This window comes from Solanum dulcamara, chromosome 7 (assembly GCF_947179165.1).
Source record: "Solanum dulcamara chromosome 7, daSolDulc1.2, whole genome shotgun sequence".
NCBI classification, from domain to species: Eukaryota; Viridiplantae; Streptophyta; class Magnoliopsida; order Solanales; family Solanaceae; genus Solanum; species Solanum dulcamara.
In genome coordinates this window covers 79,238,049-79,256,544 of record NC_077243.1, presented here as the reverse complement: position 1 = coordinate 79,256,544, position 18,496 = coordinate 79,238,049, and the positions used below count along the sequence as shown (strand labels likewise).

At 35.7% G+C, this 18,496-nt stretch overlaps 1 protein-coding gene, 2 long non-coding RNA genes and 1 pseudogene across 3 annotated transcripts; 3 read left to right on the top strand and 1 right to left on the bottom strand.

Moving 5' to 3' along the window:
• Nucleotides 1-7,946, bottom strand: LOC129894458 (uncharacterized). Its single transcript, XR_008767690.1, has 2 exons — nucleotides 7,672-7,946; nucleotides 1-2,005 (listed from the first exon to the last, which is right to left on the bottom strand). It is a non-coding gene; the product is annotated as an uncharacterized LOC129894458 (long non-coding RNA).
• Nucleotides 3,399-5,733, top strand: LOC129894456 (putative leucine-rich repeat receptor-like serine/threonine-protein kinase At2g24130). The gene has a single exon (XM_055970164.1). The coding sequence runs from the start codon at nucleotides 4,717-4,719 to the stop codon at nucleotides 5,731-5,733; it is 1,017 nt and encodes a 338-aa protein (XP_055826139.1). The 5' UTR covers nucleotides 3,399-4,716.
• Nucleotides 5,730-6,421, top strand: LOC129894457 (uncharacterized). The gene is made up of 2 exons (XR_008767689.1): nucleotides 5,730-5,820; nucleotides 5,915-6,421. It is a non-coding gene; the product is annotated as an uncharacterized LOC129894457 (long non-coding RNA).
• An 8,247-nt stretch (nucleotides 7,947-16,193) lies between the features above and the next one.
• LOC129894922 (receptor kinase-like protein Xa21) lies at nucleotides 16,194-17,360 on the top strand (annotated as a pseudogene).
• The last annotated feature ends 1,136 nt before the right edge of the window (nucleotides 17,361-18,496 follow it).

Sequence of the window (18,496 nt, the reverse complement as noted above, 5' to 3'; positions counted from 1 at the left end):
CGTTCAAGCTATTTCTTGCACTTATTAAACAAATTAGAAGATCATCATTCAAATGAAGTTAGCAAATCAAGGCAAATTCCCCTGATGGGAGTGAACATAAGGATTCTCCGACGAACGAATGCAATAGATGGAAGGCTTACGGATGTAGTACTGGACGGCTTTACCTACGACAAATCTAGACTTAATGAGAATGTACCTGAAAATTCAATGGCACTTCTGTACGCACTTAACGACAGAAGCATATGTTGAATGATTAATATTAGATATGTTTATATAATGTAGTCTTGAAGATTTGATGGTAAAAACTCTTTCATACTCCTCAATTACTTAATTGGATTCCTTTCAACTTCATATTGTCTGTTGACCTTAGTTTCACTCTTGTGACTCAGTGGAGTACCCTGGACTGTCACCAATTATCACTGCTAAATTCCAAGGCACTTCCCATACCCTTGGGGGAAATTTGATTGGCACTTGTGAGTCTGTTTCCACAAACACTTACCTAATTCCTTCTGTAACAGTGATAACTGCAATCCTTCAATCTGAATACCTGCAACATTAGCAAACATTCTCCGCAGCTTTGCAGCTGTATGCTGAGGTAAGAAAAGGGTGAGACATATAGTCTTAGATTTAGGATGTATGCAACACCAGCATCTTGATGCAATATTAATCCCCATGCTTTGCACCACTTCATCAACAGGCACCCTGAATTTCCACATTCTCCATAAGAAAAAACAGACTGTTTAAATGGCAGCTTTTTACTCCACAATTTTTTGAAAAAGTCTATCCTCATGATCTTTCCATGCATTAGAAACATCAAAAATGGACCCAAACCCAACTCCTCCTTCTACTTGGGGAAGACATAAAGTTTCCCAGCTTACCCAATGTCTGCTTTTATTCTCAACGGTATTCTTCCAGAAAAACTTAACAAAAATGCTTTTCGGAGGATTAAGAGATGACAACAAGTGAATAGGAATACTCTATAATACATGATTTATAAGGATAGTCCTTCTCCCTTTCCAACCTTGAACCTTTTTACCAATCTTTAAGGAGAATTATTTTTTTTGAAAAGACTAATGTTCAGCCGTTTCAACATGTAATGATTGAGTAATTACGTTTTGGGGGAATTATGAATATGGACCACTAAAGTAGGACTGTTAGTACAGGAGAAAATGAAAGCAAGACTCACACTCTTTTTTGTCTACTTCCTCCTTATCTAAAATGAGTGGTTTCAATATCAAACTGACAACAAACAAAAAGACACATTTTTTTTGTTTCATTGAAACAATTATTTACTTGCACTAATACTGAAATGATGGAATGAATGAAGAAAAGTAGTTTTTCCTTTTCCCTTAAAATAGATTCGAAAGAAAAGTATTCTAAACACATGTTATTAGTCATACTAATATTTTTACATATGGAGAAAGCCTTGAGCTCTTGTCTCTTAACACTACTCTTGTTGCTTCACTATGTTATGGCTAATTCAGCCATGATAGCTCGTACCAACGTTTCTACGGATCAATTAGCTCTTCTCTCTTTGAAATCCCAAATTAGTTCCAACCCCTTTCACTTGTTGAATGAAAGTTGGTCTCCTGCTACTTCTGTTTGCCATTGGATTGGAGTCACTTGTAGTTCTCATCACCAGCGAGTGAAGTCCTTGAAGCATTCCAACTTGGCTCTTACAGGCAGGATCCCCTGTGATTTTGGAAACCTCACATTTCTTATTACTCTTGACTTGGGAAGCAACAATTTCCATGGAAATTTACCTCAAGAAATGGCACGTTTGCATTCGCTTAATTTTCTTGATTTAAGTTTCAACAACTTTAGAGGGGACGTTCCTTGTTGGTTTGGGTTTTTACACCAACTGCAAGTTCTAAATATTAGGAATAACAGTTTCACTGGTTCCATTCCTCCGTCAATCTCAAATGCCTCAAGGTTGGAGACTTAAGAAATATCTGCCAATTTACTTCAAGGAAAAATCCCGGAAGAGATAGGCAATCTTCACAACCTGAACTCGTTGTCAATAGAACATAATCAGCTTACAGGTTCTATACCAGTCACAATTTTCAATATTTCTAGAATTGAAGTCATTGCATTTAGAGATAATAGCTTATCAGGAAGTCTTCCAAATGGTTTATGCAATGGTCTCAAAGAGCTTTATCTATCCAGAAACAAGCTTCATGGTCATATGCCTAAAAGCATGTCAAATTGTTCACAACTTCAAATATTGGATTTATCAACAAATGAGTTTGATGACCAATACATAGTGAAATTGGAAGATTGAGTAACTTGCAGTCATTGTATCTTGGATCCAACAATTTCACAGGTATGTTTTTTATTATTTTTTTCGATATTTTTTAAAAAAAATATTCACCATCATAACTCATATACTTATTTCTAATCATAAGTTTCATATTTTTCATATTCATAACCTCCACATATTTAATTTATAACTTTAAGAATCTTTTTATATTCCTCCATTTTTATCTGTATAAATTCATCTTTTTGATTTCAAGAACCCCTACTCAAAGGTTACTCTTTTTCATTCTATTGCTGAAGTAGTGAAGCACTTATATAATTATTGTACTATTTTCACTCTTTATTTTGATTCGATGAAGAGAATTTTGATTGATTAAGGGAGAAGGTGTCAGTAAGAACTCGAAAAATGATGTACCAATTCTGTATTTCTTTTTTACATCTATATTGTTACGAATTAAGTCTTAAGAAGGATGTGTATTTCTTTCATGTTTATTTTTGTGTTTTTATCTCTATTGGACTTCTTTAATTTAATTTTCTATGAATATCTAATGATAGTAAATCTGTATTTTGGGCTCAAATTAGCAGTTTATGACTTTATTGGAACTTTACTAACTACTGAACAAAGTTTATAATTTACAGTTGGTTCCTTAAAAGAAATTAATTCTAAACATTAAAATACACCACCCATTTGATGTTTCTTATCAACCTTTAAAAATAATAATTTGTAATTATTATATTTTATTACTCATTACACATTAATTTTTATAGAATTTTAATTGTTCTAACGAATCTATAAAAATTTACATGGTATATACGTACAACGAAGGTCTCCAGAAACTAGTATTATATATAAAGCAAGACTTGGTTGATATGACAGGATGAATAAAGAAAATTAATTTTCTTCTCTTTTCCTTAAAAGAGATTTGAATGGAAAAATCTCCTAAAAATAGATCTTATCGCTATTTAAAGCCTCCAAACCACAGGTTACTACTAATATTTGCACTAATGGAGAAAGCCTTCACTTTTTTTTCTCTTAACACTGCTTTTGTTGCTTCACTATGTTATGGCTAGTTCAGCCATGACCGAATCCAACATTACGACTGATCAATTAGCTCTTCTTTCTTTAAAATTCCAAATTATTTTAGACTCTTTTCACATCGAATGAAAGTTGGTCTTCCGCTGTTTTTGTTTGTCGTTGTCCATACAAGATAATCAACTAAAAATGATTGAAGTTTTTCTATTTGGAATCGTGCGGGTTCTATACCATTCACAATTTTCAATGCACGGATAATTCCACGAGAAATCGGAAATCTTGTTAATTTGGTGCAATTAGTTGTGGATAGAAACTAGATTACCGACTCTATCCCCATCTCCATATGCAATATCTCCTCGTTGCAAGTTGTTTCACTAAGGAGGAACAATCTCAAGGGATCCTTACCACGGAAGATTAGAAACTTAACCAAGATGCAAGTTTTATATCTTGGCCAAAATAGCTTTACTGGTACGTATTCAAAGTGATAGCAAAAAGTACAACGTATACTGTATTAAACTCACTAGTATTCATTCTTTCTTTATGTACATGTTGACAGGTGAAATACCAAAAGAGATAAAAAAATCTCGTTGAGTTGGAGGAATTTGACATTGAGTTTAATAGTTTTAGTAGTTCACTTGCCATGGAAATCTTCAACATATCAGGGCTGAGAGCAATTGATCTTTCATCCAACAATCTATCAGGAACCTTTCCACCAAACATAGGTTCTATCTTACCCAACATTGAACAGCTTTATTTGCATAGCTTAACCAATCTTGTTGGGACTATTCCTCATTCTATCTCCAATTGTTCAAAGCTTACTCATCTAGAGCTTTCATACATCAAACTCACTGGCTTCATTCCCAATTCTCTTGGATATTTGACTCATCTACACTAACTAAACTTGGGGGGAAACAATTTAACCAGTGACTCCTCGTTGAGCTTCCTGACTTCATTAACCAATTTGATATATCTTATTTTATGTTTCAACCATCTAAACGACATGCTTACAGTATCTGTAGGGAACCTTTCCACATCTCTAACGACGTTTTACACCACTTGTTGCAAAATCAAAGGGAGAATTCCAAATGAAGTTGGGAACTTAAGCAGCTTATTAGACCTTGATCTTACTAATAATAACTTGATTGGATCAATTCCTACATCAACTCGTAACTTGAGAAACCTTCAGCGCTTGTACTTGCACAACAACAAAACTTACAGGATTTATTGGAGATAATCTATGTAAATTGACACATTTGGGTGCTATTTCCTTGGGTCAAAATCAACTTTCAGGAGCACTTCCTAATTGTTTAGGGAATGTTACTTCCCTTAGGTTGTTACATATTGGTTCCACTAAATTGATTTCCACGATACCATCAAGTTTAGGAAATCTTAAAGATCTAATAGAGCTTGACTTATCATCAAACAACATGGCTGGTTCTTTACCTCCAGAAATCGGAAATTTAAAGGTTGCGAGACTGATAGATCTGTCAAGGAATCAATTATCAAATGGAATTCCTAGAGAAATAGGAGGATTGCAAAATCTTGTGCACCTTTCTTTGAGACATAACAAGTTACAAGGAACTATACCTGACTCAATGAGCAACATGGTAGGTTTGGAATTCCTAGACCTTTCTCATAATAATATATCGGGAACCATTCCTATGTCTTTGGAGAAACTTCAATACCTCAAGTATTTCAATGTTTCTGACAACAAATTGTATGGTGAAATACCCTCGGGGGATCCTTTCAAGAACCTCTCAAGTCAGTTTTTCATCTACAATGAAGCATTGTGTGGTTCTTCAAGATTTAGTGTCCCTCCATGCCCCACTTCATCAAAGCACAGATCAAATAGGAAAAAAGTGCTACTTCTTTTTCTCTTGTTGGGAATTGCACTTGTATTTGTTCCTATTACCTTTGTGTTTGTATGGATAAGGAATAGAAGAGGTAAAAGTTCTTCTCAACAAGCTGATTCATTGTCTACCGTAGCAAGAGAAAGAATTTCATACTATGAACTGCTCCGAGCAACTAATGCGCTTAGCGAGAGTAATCTGATTGGTTCTGGAAGTTTTGGTTCTGTTTACAAAGGCGTTCTCAGAAGTGGGACTGCCATTGCAGTTAAAGTGTTCAATCTGCAACTGGAAGCGGCATTCAAAAGTTTTGATACAGAATGTGAAGTTTTGTGTAGCCTTCGCCATAGGAATCTCGTGAAAGTCATCAGTAGTTGTTCCAACCTTGATTTTAAGGCTTTAGTGCTCGAGTATATGCCTAATGGAAATCTTGAGAAGTATTTGTATTCGCACAACTACTTCCTAGATATCAGGCAGAGACCAAGCATTATGATAGATGTGGCATGTGCACTGGAATATCTCCATCATGAGTGCTTGTTACCCGTGATTCACTATGATCTAACGTCTTGCTGGATGAGGATATGGTTGCCCACCTAAGCGACTTTGGTATTTCAAAACTTCTTGGTGAATATGAGAGTGATTTATACACTAAAACCTTAGCAACATTGGGTTATATTGCACCAGGTACGTCTCTTTGTTTTGCTGATTTTTCCTTCCATTTTCTTTTTCACCAAGAAATTATGTTAAATCTTTAAATTCCTTAATTATTTGAATGTAGAGTATGGACTGGATGGATTGGTGTTAATAAAATGTGATGTCTATAGTTACGGGATCATGTTGTTGGAAACGTTTACTAGGAGAAAGGCTAATGAATTTGAGGGAGCTCTTAGCTTGAAGCAATGGGTGAATTATTCACTCCCAGAGGTAGTAATGGATGTTGTGGATGCCAATTTGATAACACCAATGGATAAACACTTACAGAAGAAGCTAGATGTTGTGGCATCAATCATGAAAGTTGCATTAGATTACTGTGCCGAATATCTAGCAAGAAGGACAAACATAAAAGATGTTGTAGGGATGCTACAGAAGATCAAGATTCAACTTCTTGCATGCTGAGCATATTCTCAGAATCTCTTGTTCCAAATCACTTATTTGTTGCAAATGTTTACTAAATTGTTGGATTCATGTAAAGATTGTCTTTGTTTTTTTTTTGTTTTGTTTTAGCACTTGATTCTGTTTTGAAATGTTGGTTGGTTTCAATAAATCTCACGATTTTCCCTCCACACTAGCTGAACTCTTTGGGGGCCGTTAATATAATTGCATTGACTTGGAAAATCTATCTAATCTAAAATGAGTGGTTTCAACACTTGGATATCAAACTGACAACAATGAGAGACAATTTTTTTTTGTTTCATTGAAACATTAATTTAGTTGTTTTAATACTGATATGATAGTCTTTCGAAAACAACCTTTCTACCTCCACGAGGTAGTAGTAAGGTCTACATACACTTTACCCTTCCCAGACCCCACTTAGTGGGATTTCACTCGGTATGTTGTTGTTGTAATATTGATATGATGGAATGAATGAAGAAAAGTGGTTTTTACTATTCCCTTAAAAAAAAGATTCGATAGAAAAGTCTCCTAAAAAGATATACTTAAAGTCTCAAAACCATTACTAGTCATACCATTTTCCTACTAATATTGGTACTTATGAAGAATGCCTTCTACTCTTTTCTCTAAACAGAGATTCACACCTAATTAAGAGTAGAGTGGTGCATCTAATAGTTATCAATTTCGCTGGAAATTTTTATAGGCATCTCGTAGTAACTTCTTCTATACTTAGAATTGAAGGATGTTGTTGAGGTTTTCATTCCAACTAGCAAGGAAAGGCCTCGTTTTGGTCTAGTAGAATGAATGTGAAAAGAAAATTCCTCAAAAAATCGTATGATTCAGATACCTGACAAAATGAATAGATAAAAAGATCGGAATAGCCAAAATGACATATTTCACGATCAGATATCCACCTTTTTGTTCACTTGTGAGAGACAACTCAGAAAGGTCATATATTACTGTATTAGGCACTATCCTTCCCGCACACCTCATTAATATCAATAGGGAAGAATCCGAGGGTAGCCTGATGATCAACAAATAAATCTACGATGTATATCTTCTTTTATGTTGTCTCAAAGTAGAGTAAGCACCTATTTAATCGAGAAAGGCAAATAACAAACTCTTCTTTCCGAACCTCTGCTTACTTAAATCGACTTACACATGGTGTCACACTCTTATACCTGGAAAACTTAGTAGCCCAATTGGTCGACTAGTTCAACTTTCACCTTATTGGTAAATATTCAATTCCCCACCTTGTAATCCCTTCCCTCTACTCCCAATTTTATTTTATTATTTAAAAAACACATGCCATTTGGAAGAAAACACAAACAATTCTTTGAGGCAAAACGTCAAACAGTTTGTGGGCAACATAGCATGTGGTATTTCAGTAATTGAATCCTTGAACATAAAGGATAGATTTCATACCTGAGTGAGTGCTTGCAACTGACTCAACCCAATCCTAACAATATAGCTTATCAATTTCTTTTATACTAGAGAGTGAAGGCTGTTGTTGAGGTTTATATTCCAACAAGCAAAAAGGACTTGTTCCTTCCCTGAACAGACTTCCCCAAAAGGACACCATGCCTGTTCTACATACATTTTTGTTGTTGACTTTTGAATTTGGTGAAATTTGAAGTATCACTGTTTCTTTAATAGGTATATTTGTTTTATTCTGGAAGGAAATAATACACAATTTCGATACAGTGAGAGGATTAAAATGAGTGGCTTCAACACTTGGATATGAAACTGACAGCAACGAAAAAGACACTTTTTCTTTTGTTGTATTGAAACAATAATTTAGTTGTATTAATATTGACATGATGGAAAGAATGACGAAACATTTTTCCTTTTTCCTAATAATATTGTACATATGGAGAAAATATTCACTTCTTTTCTCTTAACAGTACTCTTGTTGCTTCAGTGTGTTATGGGCCAAACCAACATTAACACTGATCAATTAACTCTTCTTTCTTTAAAATTTCAAATAATTTCGGACCCCTTTCAATGAACTCCTGCTACTTCTGTTTGTCATTGGGTTGGAGTCACTTGTGGCTCTTATCACGAGTGAAGTCCTTCAATCTTTCCAACGTGACTCTTACGGGCAGGATTCCCGTGATTTTGGAAATCTCACATTTCTTGTCTCTCTTGACTTGGTAAGCAACAATTTCTATGGAAATGTGCCTCAAGAAATGGCAAAATTGCGTCCGCTTAACTTTGTTGATTTAAGTTTCAACAACTTCATAGGGGAGGTTCCTTGTTGGTTTGGGTTCTTACACAGACTTCAATATCTAAGTCTTAGAAATAATAGTTGACTCCCCTCTTCATGTTTTAATATTTCAAAGCTTGAAACTTTGGATTTGACATTCAATTCGTTAGAAGGTCAAATTCCAAAGGAGATTGCAAGTGTTGAAAACCTGATATATTTAAGCTTGTATGGAAACAATCTCATAGGATCTAAATATCAAATGCCTCAATGTTGGAGATTTTAGATTCATCTCACAATTTACTTCAAGGGATCATTCCAGAAGGGATCGGTAATCTTCACGACCTGAACTGGCTTAATCTATCTATAAACAAGTTTCACGGTCATATGCCTACAAGCTTGTCAAATTGTTCAAAGCTTCAAATATTGGCTTTAGCACAAAATGAGTTTGATGGACCAATACATAGTGAAATTGCAAGACTAACTAATCTGCACTTCTTGGCTCTTGGATTTAACCATTTCACTGGTATGTTTAATCATATTAATTGGCAAATTTATACCATTAAACTAACAGTCTTTTATTAATAATAAAATAAAAAACCTCATCATGAATTAAGGGAGGCTAGGCCTTGCCTTACCAATCCTTATTACTTTGGATTATTTTCTTTATTACACATTAACTGCAGGGATAGTTCCACAAGAATTCAGAAATCTTGTTAATTTGGTGGAGTTAGACATGGGGGGAAACCAGATTACCGGCTTTGTTCCGGTCTCCATATTCAATATATCCTCGCTGCAACTTTTGTCAATAGCGAGGAACAATCTCAAGGGTGTTGGGTTTAACTGATAGGTTGAATGGGAAATTGAGGGAAAAAGAAGTGGAGAGGAAATGATATGTTCTCTCTTGCTTTATTAAATAAGTTTTGGTCCCACATAGGTGGTAGAAATGAAAAGTCTCCTACTTAAAAGTAGAAGCACTCCTTCATGTTGCTAAAGGATCAAGAAGAGGGTCTCCCCTCGCGCCGTCGTCGTCGTCGCTCGCTCGGCTACGGCTACGGCTACGGCTACGGTCAATTGATATGTCTCTTAATCCTCAGAATGTTCCATACGAAATTCTGAACATACCATCTTCTTCTTCTTTCTGCACTTCCTAAAACTCGTGTGAAATACAGCCATCAAGTGGTTTGTAGTCACCAAAAATTAGCAGTACCTCTACTTTGGTGAGTAAATCGTTCTATCCTGGGAGGAAAGATTCCACAACCTCGGATACTTTGAGGGGAATAATTTCCTTAAGGACACACTGTGCAGTCAATGGGCTCGATTTTGTTCTTGAATTAATTTCCAGATTCTGTGTTTTATTACTTTTAGTTTTTTGTTACTGTTTTAATATTTTCCAATACAGTTTACTAACAATCTTAAGGAAACTAGTATTATTATTGTTTTCTGATCAAACTGTATTCTGTCTTTGGAGACTAAAACCTGTGTGGTTTTCTACTCCGTATGAAATAAATATTCTGATTTGAAGAGTATAAAAACTTCGTTGGAATATTAAAGTTCATACGTGTACAACGATTTGAAGAGTATAAAAACTTTGTCGTTGTTTTTATAAAAGGTCTGATATTCTGAAATATTAAGACAGTTTGTCTATTTTGACAGTGAAAAGAAATGACAAGTGATACTGCTACTACTTCTGCGACTGTTGCTGCAACAAGCCGCACTTCTGTGCCACTGGCAGAAAAATCAGGAAAATTTTCTGGAGCCAACTTCAAAGGATGGCAGCAAAGGGTGTTCTTTTGGCTTACCACTCTTGGTATGCAGAAGTTCACTAACGAAGATCCTCCTGTGCCCGCTGCTGATATGCCGGCCAATGAAAAATTTATGATTACTGAGGCATGGACACAGGCAGATTTTTTATGCAAGGGCTACATCCTAAGTGCTTTGGATGATGATTTGTACAATGTCTATAGTGCTGTGAAAACTTCTAAAGAATTATGGGATGCACTTGAGAAGAAGTACAAGACTGAAGACGCATGCTTGAAAAAATTTGTGGTTGCTAAGTTCCTAGACTATAAAATGATAGATAGCAGAACTGTTGGAACTCAAGTTCAAGAACTACAACTTATTTTTCATGACCTTATTACTGAAGGTATGGTAGTTAATAAAGCATTTCAAGTGGCTGCAATGATAGAAAAGTTGCCTCCTTCGTGGAGAGATTTCAAAAATTATCTAAAGCACAAGCATAAGGAAATGAAGTTGGAAGATCTTGTGATTCGTCTCAAGATTGAGGAAGATAACAAAACAGCAGAAAAGAAATTGCGTGGAAATTCAATAATTATGGGAGCGAACATCGTTGAAGATGCTGCTCCAAAGAATAAGAAAAGGAAGCAACCTTTTGGAAAGAATCAGGAGCAGAACAAGAAAAAATTCAAGGGAAATTGTTATAATTGTGGGAAAGTTGGACACAAAGCTCCAGATTGTCGTCTTCCGAAAAAGGACAAGAGAAAGGGACAAGCCAATATGGTGGAAAATAAAGAAGGTATTGATGATCTGTGTGCAATTCTATCAGAATGCAACCTAGTAGGTAATCCCAAAGAATGGTGGCTTGATTCGGGAGCTACTTCGCATGTGTGTGCAGTCCGAGAAGCCTTCTCTACTTATTCCCCTGCAGCACCTGATGCGATGATCTATATGGGAAATTCTGCAACTGCAAAGATTGAAGGATATGGGAGAGTATTTCTGAAAATGACATCCGGCAAGGTGGTGACGCTGAACAAAGTGTATCATGTTCCAGAAATGCGAAAGAATTTGGTGTCTGCCGGCCTTCTTATCAAGAATGGATTCAAGTGTGTTCTAGTTTCAGACAAAGTAGTTGTCAATAAGAATTAAATGTATCTAGAAAAAGGCTACCTCACTGAGGGTCTTTTCAAACTAAATGTAATGGTTGTTGATGATAATAAAGTTCAAGCTTCTTCTTACTTACTTGAGTCAAATAATTTATAGCATTCACGTTTAGGACATGTCAATCATAAAACCTTGCAAAAACTGATTAATTTAAATATATTGCCTAACTTTGATTGCAATAAATTAAAATGTCAAGTATGTGTTGAATCTAAGTATGCTAAGCATCCTTATAAATCTATTGAAAGGAATTCTAGTCCCTTAGAATTGATTCACACAGACATTTGTGATATGAAGTCTACACCAACTCGTGGTGGAAAGAAGTATTTTATAACTTTTATTGACGATTGCACTCGATATTGTTATGTATATTTGCTTAATAGTAAGGATGAAGCAATTGATGCATTTAAGCAATACAAGAACGAAGTAGAAAATTAATTGAATAAAAAGATAAAAATGATTAGAAGTGATAGGGGTGGAGAATACGAATCTCCTTTTGAAAAGATATGTTTAGAATATGGAATTATTCATCAAACTACTGCCCCCTACACACCTCAATCAAATGGAGTTGCGGAAAGGAAAAACCGAACATTAAAAGAAATGATGAATGCTTTATTAATAAGTTTCGGTTTACCGCAGAACTTGTGGGGGGAAGCTATCCTTACAGCTAATCGAATACTCAACAGAGTACCCCACAGCAAAACACAAACTATTTCATATGAACTATGGAAAGGAAGAAAACTCAACTTGAAATATTTCAAAGTGTGGGGGTGTTTAGCAAAGGTCCAAGTTTCTTTGCCCAAACGGGTAAAAATTGGACCAAAGACCGTGGATTGTATTTTTATTGGCTATGCTACAAACAGCAAAGCTTGTCGATTTTTGGTTCACAAATCGGACAATCCTGAAATTAATATTAATACGGTAATTGAATCAGATAATGCTGAATTTTTTGAAAATATTTATTCGTATAAAACTAAAAGTGAATCCTCAAGTGAAAGATCTAAACGACCAAGAGAAGTTCAAAAGGAAAGTAAACCAACCGAAGAGGATCCAAGGCGTAGCAAACGTCAAAAGATATCTACTTCCTTTGGACCAGATTTTGTGACATTCTTGCTTGAAAATGAGCCTCAAACATTTAAAGCTGCAATGTCTTCTTCTGATTCAGCATTTTGGAAAGAGACAATCAATAGTGAGATTCAATCAATTTTGAATAACCATACATGGGAATTGGTTGATCTTCCTCCTGAAAATAAACCTTTAGGATCAAAATGGATATTTAAAAGGAAAATGAAAGCTGATGGCACTATTGATAAATATAAGGCAAGACTTGTGGTCAAAGGTTATAGACAAAAAGAAGGTCTTGATTACTTTGACACATACTCGCCGGTAACAAGAATAATATCTATTCGGGTGTTAGTGGCACTTGCAGCTGTATATGGTCTTGAAATTCATCAAATGGATGTTAAGACGGCTTTCTTAAATGGAGAATTGGATGAAGAAATTTACATGGAACAACCTGAGGGTTTCGTAGTTCCAGGTAAAGAAAGGAAAGTGTGCAAACTTGTTAAGTCACTTTATGGACTTAAACAAGCACCTAAACAATGGCATGCAAAATTTGACCAAACAATGTTGGCAAATGGATTTAAGATTAATGAGTGTGACAAATGTGTTTACATTAAAAAATACTCCAAATCATGAAGTCATTGTTTGTTTATATGTTGATGACATGTTGATAATGAGTAAAGACATTGCCAATGTAAATGCTACGAAGCGTATGCTTGCTAGCAAATTTGACATGAAAGACTTAGGGGTTGCAGACTTAATCTTAGGAATTAGGATCCATAAAACTCCACAAGGTCTAGCATTATCACAGTCACATTATATTGAAAATATACTTGATAAGTTTAAATATTTAAATTTCAATGTTGCAAAAACTCCAATTGATGTAAGTTTTGCACTTCAAAAGAATGAAGGTAAAAGTGACTCACAATTGGACTATGCACGAGTTTTGGGAAGTTTGATGTATATTATGAATTGTACACGACCAGATATAGCATGTGCTATTAGCAAGTTGAGTCGATTCACGAATAATCCTAATCAAACTCATTGGATGGCAATGAAACGAGTCTTGGGGTATTTGAAACACACCCAAAACTATGCTTTGCATTATAATAAATATCCCACTGTAATTGAGGGATATAGTGATGCAAACTGGATCACCGGATCATCTGAAGTTAAATCCACAAGTGGACATGTTTTCACCGTTGGTGGAGGAGCAGTGTCTTGGAAATCATCAAAACAGACATGCATCGCCAGCTCTACAATGGAGTCTGAATTTATAGCTTTAGACAAGGCTGGTGAAGAAGCTGAATGGCTTCAAAATTTTTTAGAAGATATTCCATTTTGGCCCAAACCTTTGGCACCCATATGTATACATTGTGATAGCCAAGCGGCAATAGGGAGGGCAGGAAATGTTATGTATAATGGAAAATCGCGTCACATTCGATGGCGACACAATACTGTTAGACAACTGCTCTCTAGTGGTGTTATCACTATTGACTACGTAAAGTCAAGAGATAATGTATCGGATCCACTAACAAAAGGCTTATCTAGAGAGGCTGTTGAAAGATCATCGAGGGGAATGGGGTTAAGGCCTAGGACAAGTCAATATGGCGGTAACTCTACCTAGTAGACTGGAGATCCCAAGAACTAGGTTCAAAGAGATCAAACAAAGTTATGATTGACGGTTCAACATTGTCAAATAACTCAATCCATTCTCGTGATGATGACAATGTTCAGAAACAAAGGATAAAACCTTAAGGCTTATTAATGAGTTAATAAAGCTTTAAAGGTTTTTTAATGATTATCTAAATCTGACGGAAAATGACTAGATAGTGTGTCTATAGGACTACACGTTTAGAAATCACCTATGTGAATGTGAAGTATAATCCGCTTCAAGGGAAATGACGGTAAAGGTCCATTCTCTATGCATTCACGAAACCAGGCGGTGTTCATGGCTGAAACGAACACAATCGTGAGAACCATAGATGGTTGATGATTGATTGTGTGACTTATGTTGTCTAGTTATACAACAAAGTTCGACGGTTCAAAGATATCGCATCTACCGATTGATCGAGTATATCCTATATAAGTTCACTATGGAAAGTTCAAAGGGAAACCTACTTATCCAGATGCAATTAATCTTCGCTTGTATATCACAAACTTATCCGTGCATTCCTTTATCTTGTAGACATTCACCATTCATGTGGGGGATTGTTGGGTTTAACTGATAGGTTGAATGGAAAATTGAGGGAAAAAGAAGTGGAGAGGAAATGATATGTTCTCTCTTGCTTTATTAAATAAGCTTTGGTCCTACATAGGTGGTGAAAATAAAAAGTCTCCTACTTAAAAGTAGAAGCACTCCTTCATGTTGCTAAAGGGTCAAGAAGAGGGTCTCCCCTCGCGCCGTCGTCGTCGTCGCTCGCTCGGCTCGGCTTCAGCTACGGCTACATCTGCGGCTACGGCTTCGGCTTCGGCTTCGGCTTCGGCTTTGGATTTGGATTTGGATTTGGATTTGGATTTGGATTTGGATTTGATCAATTGATTTGATTGATAATCTTTTTGGACCAAATTTTCTTTAAATTTTTAATTAATTAATATTATTTATTTAATTAATTAAGTGGAAAAAAAATCCTGACCCGCGACCCATTTCTTTCCCGGATTAATTTAAAATTTTCCTCCGTTTTTTCCAACGGATTTTTGAAAGGTTGCAACCTTGTCCGAAAAGTTGCAAACATTTTCTCAACAGGCAAACCTTTTCCCAACAGGTGTCTTTTCTTAAAAGGTGCAAACAGTCTATATATATGTCTCTTAATCCTCAGAATGTTCCATACGAAATTCTGAATATACCATATTCTTCTTCTTTCTGCACTTCCTAAAACTCGTGTGAAATACAGCCATCAAGTGGTTCGCAGTTACCAAAAATTAGCAGTACCTCTACTTTGGTGAGTAAATCGTTCTATCTTGGGAGAAAAGATTCCACAACCTCGGGTACTTTGAGGGGAATAATTTCCTTAAGGACACACTATGCAGTCAGTGGGCTCGATTTTGTTCTTGAATTAATTTCCAGATTCTGTGTTTTATTACTTTTAGTTTTTTGTTACTATTTCAATATTTTCCAATACAGTTTACTAACAAAGGGATCCTTACCACAGGAGATAAGAAATCTGGTTGAGTTGGAGGATTTTATTCTTGGGGATAATAGATTTAGTGGTCCACTTCCAATGGAGATCTTCAACACATCAAGGCTGACAACAATTGATCTTTCAGCCAACAATCTATCAGGAACCAGTGGCGGAGCCACATGGTGTCCAGGGGTTCATCCGAATCCCCTTCGGCGAAAAATTATAGTTAAAATATTTTTTTATGTATAAATAGTAGATGTCGAACCTCCTTCATTTAGTTCGTGTGCCTACTTTTTCAGATTTTGAATCCCCTTATTAAAAATTCTGGTTCCGCCACTTTCAGGAACCCTCCCACCAACATAGGTTCTATCTTACCAAACATTCAAAGACTATCTGAGCAGCTTAACCCTCTATACGGCATGCTTCCAGTATCAGCAGGGAACCTTTCCACATCTCTTACATTGTTTTACGCACATAATTGCAAGATCAAAGGCCGAATTCCAAATGAAGTTTGGGAACTTAAGCAGCTTATTAGACCTCTATCTTTCTGGAAACAATTTGGTTGGATCAATTCCCAGAACAATTGGCAACATGAGAAACCTTCAGCACTTCAACTTGAGCCACAACAAACTTGCAAGATTTATTGGAGATAACATTTGTAAATTGCAGCATTTGGGTGGAATTTACTTGTGACAAAATCAACTTTCAGAGAAAGAATTTCATACTATGAACTGCTCCAAGCAACTGATTCGCTTAGCGAGAGTAATCTGATTGGTTCTGGAAGTTTTAGCTCTGTTTACAAAGGTTTTCTCAGAAGTGAGACTAACATTGCAGTTAAAGTGTTCAAACTGCAACTGGAAGCGGCATTCAAAAGTTTTGATACAGAATGTGAAGTTTTGCATAGCCTTTGCCATAGGAATCTCGTGGAAGTCATCACCAGTTGTTCCAACCTTGATTAAGGCTTTAGTGCTATAGTATATGCCTAATGGAAGTCATGAGAAATATTTGTATTCGCACAACTATTTCCTAGACATCATGCAGAGACTAAGCATTATGATAGATGTGGGATGTGCGTTGGAATATCTTCACCATGGTTGCTCCTCTCCCGTGATTCACTGTGATATAAAGCCTAGTAACGTCTTGCTAGATGAGGATATGGTTGCCCACCTTAGCAACTTTGGTATTGCAAAACTACTTGGTGAAGATGAGAGTGATTTATACACAAAAACCTTAGCAACATTTGGTTGTATTGCACCGGGTATGTCTCTTTGTTTTTGCTAATTTGAACAGTGATCTTTCCTCTTCTTGTTTTTTCCAATCAAGAAAGTATATTGCATCTTTAAATTAATTGTTTCACTGTAGAGTATGGACTGGATGGATTGGTGTCAGTAAAATGTGATGTCTATAGTTACGGAATCATGTTGCTCGAAACGTTTACCAGGAGAAAGCCTAATGAGTTTGAGGGAGATCTTAGCTTGAAGCAATGGGTGAGTTATTCACTTCCAGAGGCAACAATGGACGTTGTAGATGCCAACTTGGTAACACCAACGGATAATCTCTTAAAGAAGAAGCTAGATGCTGTGGCATCAATCATGAAAGTGGCATTAGATTGTTGTGCTGAATCTCCGGCAAGAAGGACAAACATGAAAGATGTTGTTGGGATTCTATAGAAGATCAAGATTCAACTTCTTGAATGTTGAGCATGTTCTCGGAATCACTTGTTTGTTGCAAATGTTTGTTAAATTGTTGGATTCATGTAAAAATTGTTTTTTTTTTTCTGATTTAGCATTAGATTGTTCATGATTCTGTTTTCAGAAATGCTAGCTGGTTTCAATAAATCTCACTAATATTAATGTTGCAAAATGGTGGAACTTGTAAATATAAATCGAATAAATAAAACCAAATTGATCCTCTTGAAAATCATGAAATAGAATGATCTTTTTTACAAATAGGCAAGTCCTAATATAAATGGCTCACTTGGCAATGACAAACAGGAATTTCCAACGAGTTAACAGACATATAACATCAAGACAACAAACAAAAAGAGCAATGAAAAAGAAATGCTAACAAAATGTTAGTTCGGTGCACAAAGTATCTTGCGTTCAAGCAAGATATCAAAAACGCTATGAGGCAAATCATCATCGGTTCTTGATCCAAAATTAGTGGTTTATCAATTTGTTTGAATCCTTTCTTGAACCAATTATTGTCCGTTAACTTAGCTAATGTGATTCTTTAAAATGGATTTGAATCAAGAATTCTTGAAAGAAGGTTTTTTTTCACTTCACAAGGGAAATATTCTATACCCTCTACCCCTATGGGAAAACCCAATGAAGTTGACTTGGGAGTTTCACATCCAAAAAAAGGGAAGACATTGGAAGCAGAGAGGTGGTTAACCATTTTATGTTGAGAAAAAAATCCTGCAACTCCAAATACCACCATCTAGTACTTATTGCATTTTCATTAATGACGTCTCTTTTTTCACAAAATGGAAAATTCAATATTTTTTAAATGTTTTTTGTGTGTTAGTACACTGATTTTCCAAAAAATAGTCAATCGACTTCATTGGCCTCCAAACTTGGCAAGATTAGGCCTTACAAGCTTGGTGACTAGTACTCGTTCCATTTTCATTAATGGTATATATTTTTTCAATGTTTCAGTGTACAAAATAAGTTAAGATTTAAAACACTTTTCATGTGTATTAATCCACTGACTTTCCAAAAATTAATCGATCGACTTCTCTCTCAAAGGTGATTTCATTCCCAAAATTTGAACGAAACCACTGATTAAACATGGAGGAACTTACCTTCTCTTCCTCTCTCACATCTCCAACCTTTTCTCTAAATTGTCAAAATGATTTTCAAGGTTCTCAAAACACCTATATATCGAGTGGAGTGTACATGGTGAATGATTCAAGGGTCCAAGTGTACAATTTCAATGCACATTACACCCAAAAATAATCTTTAGC

Bases quoted from the DNA above. Each gene is read 5' to 3' on its own strand.
- LOC129894456 (XM_055970164.1), top strand. From the start codon at position 4,717: ATGGCTGGTTCTTTACCTCCAGAAATCGGAAATTTAAAGGTTGCGAGA.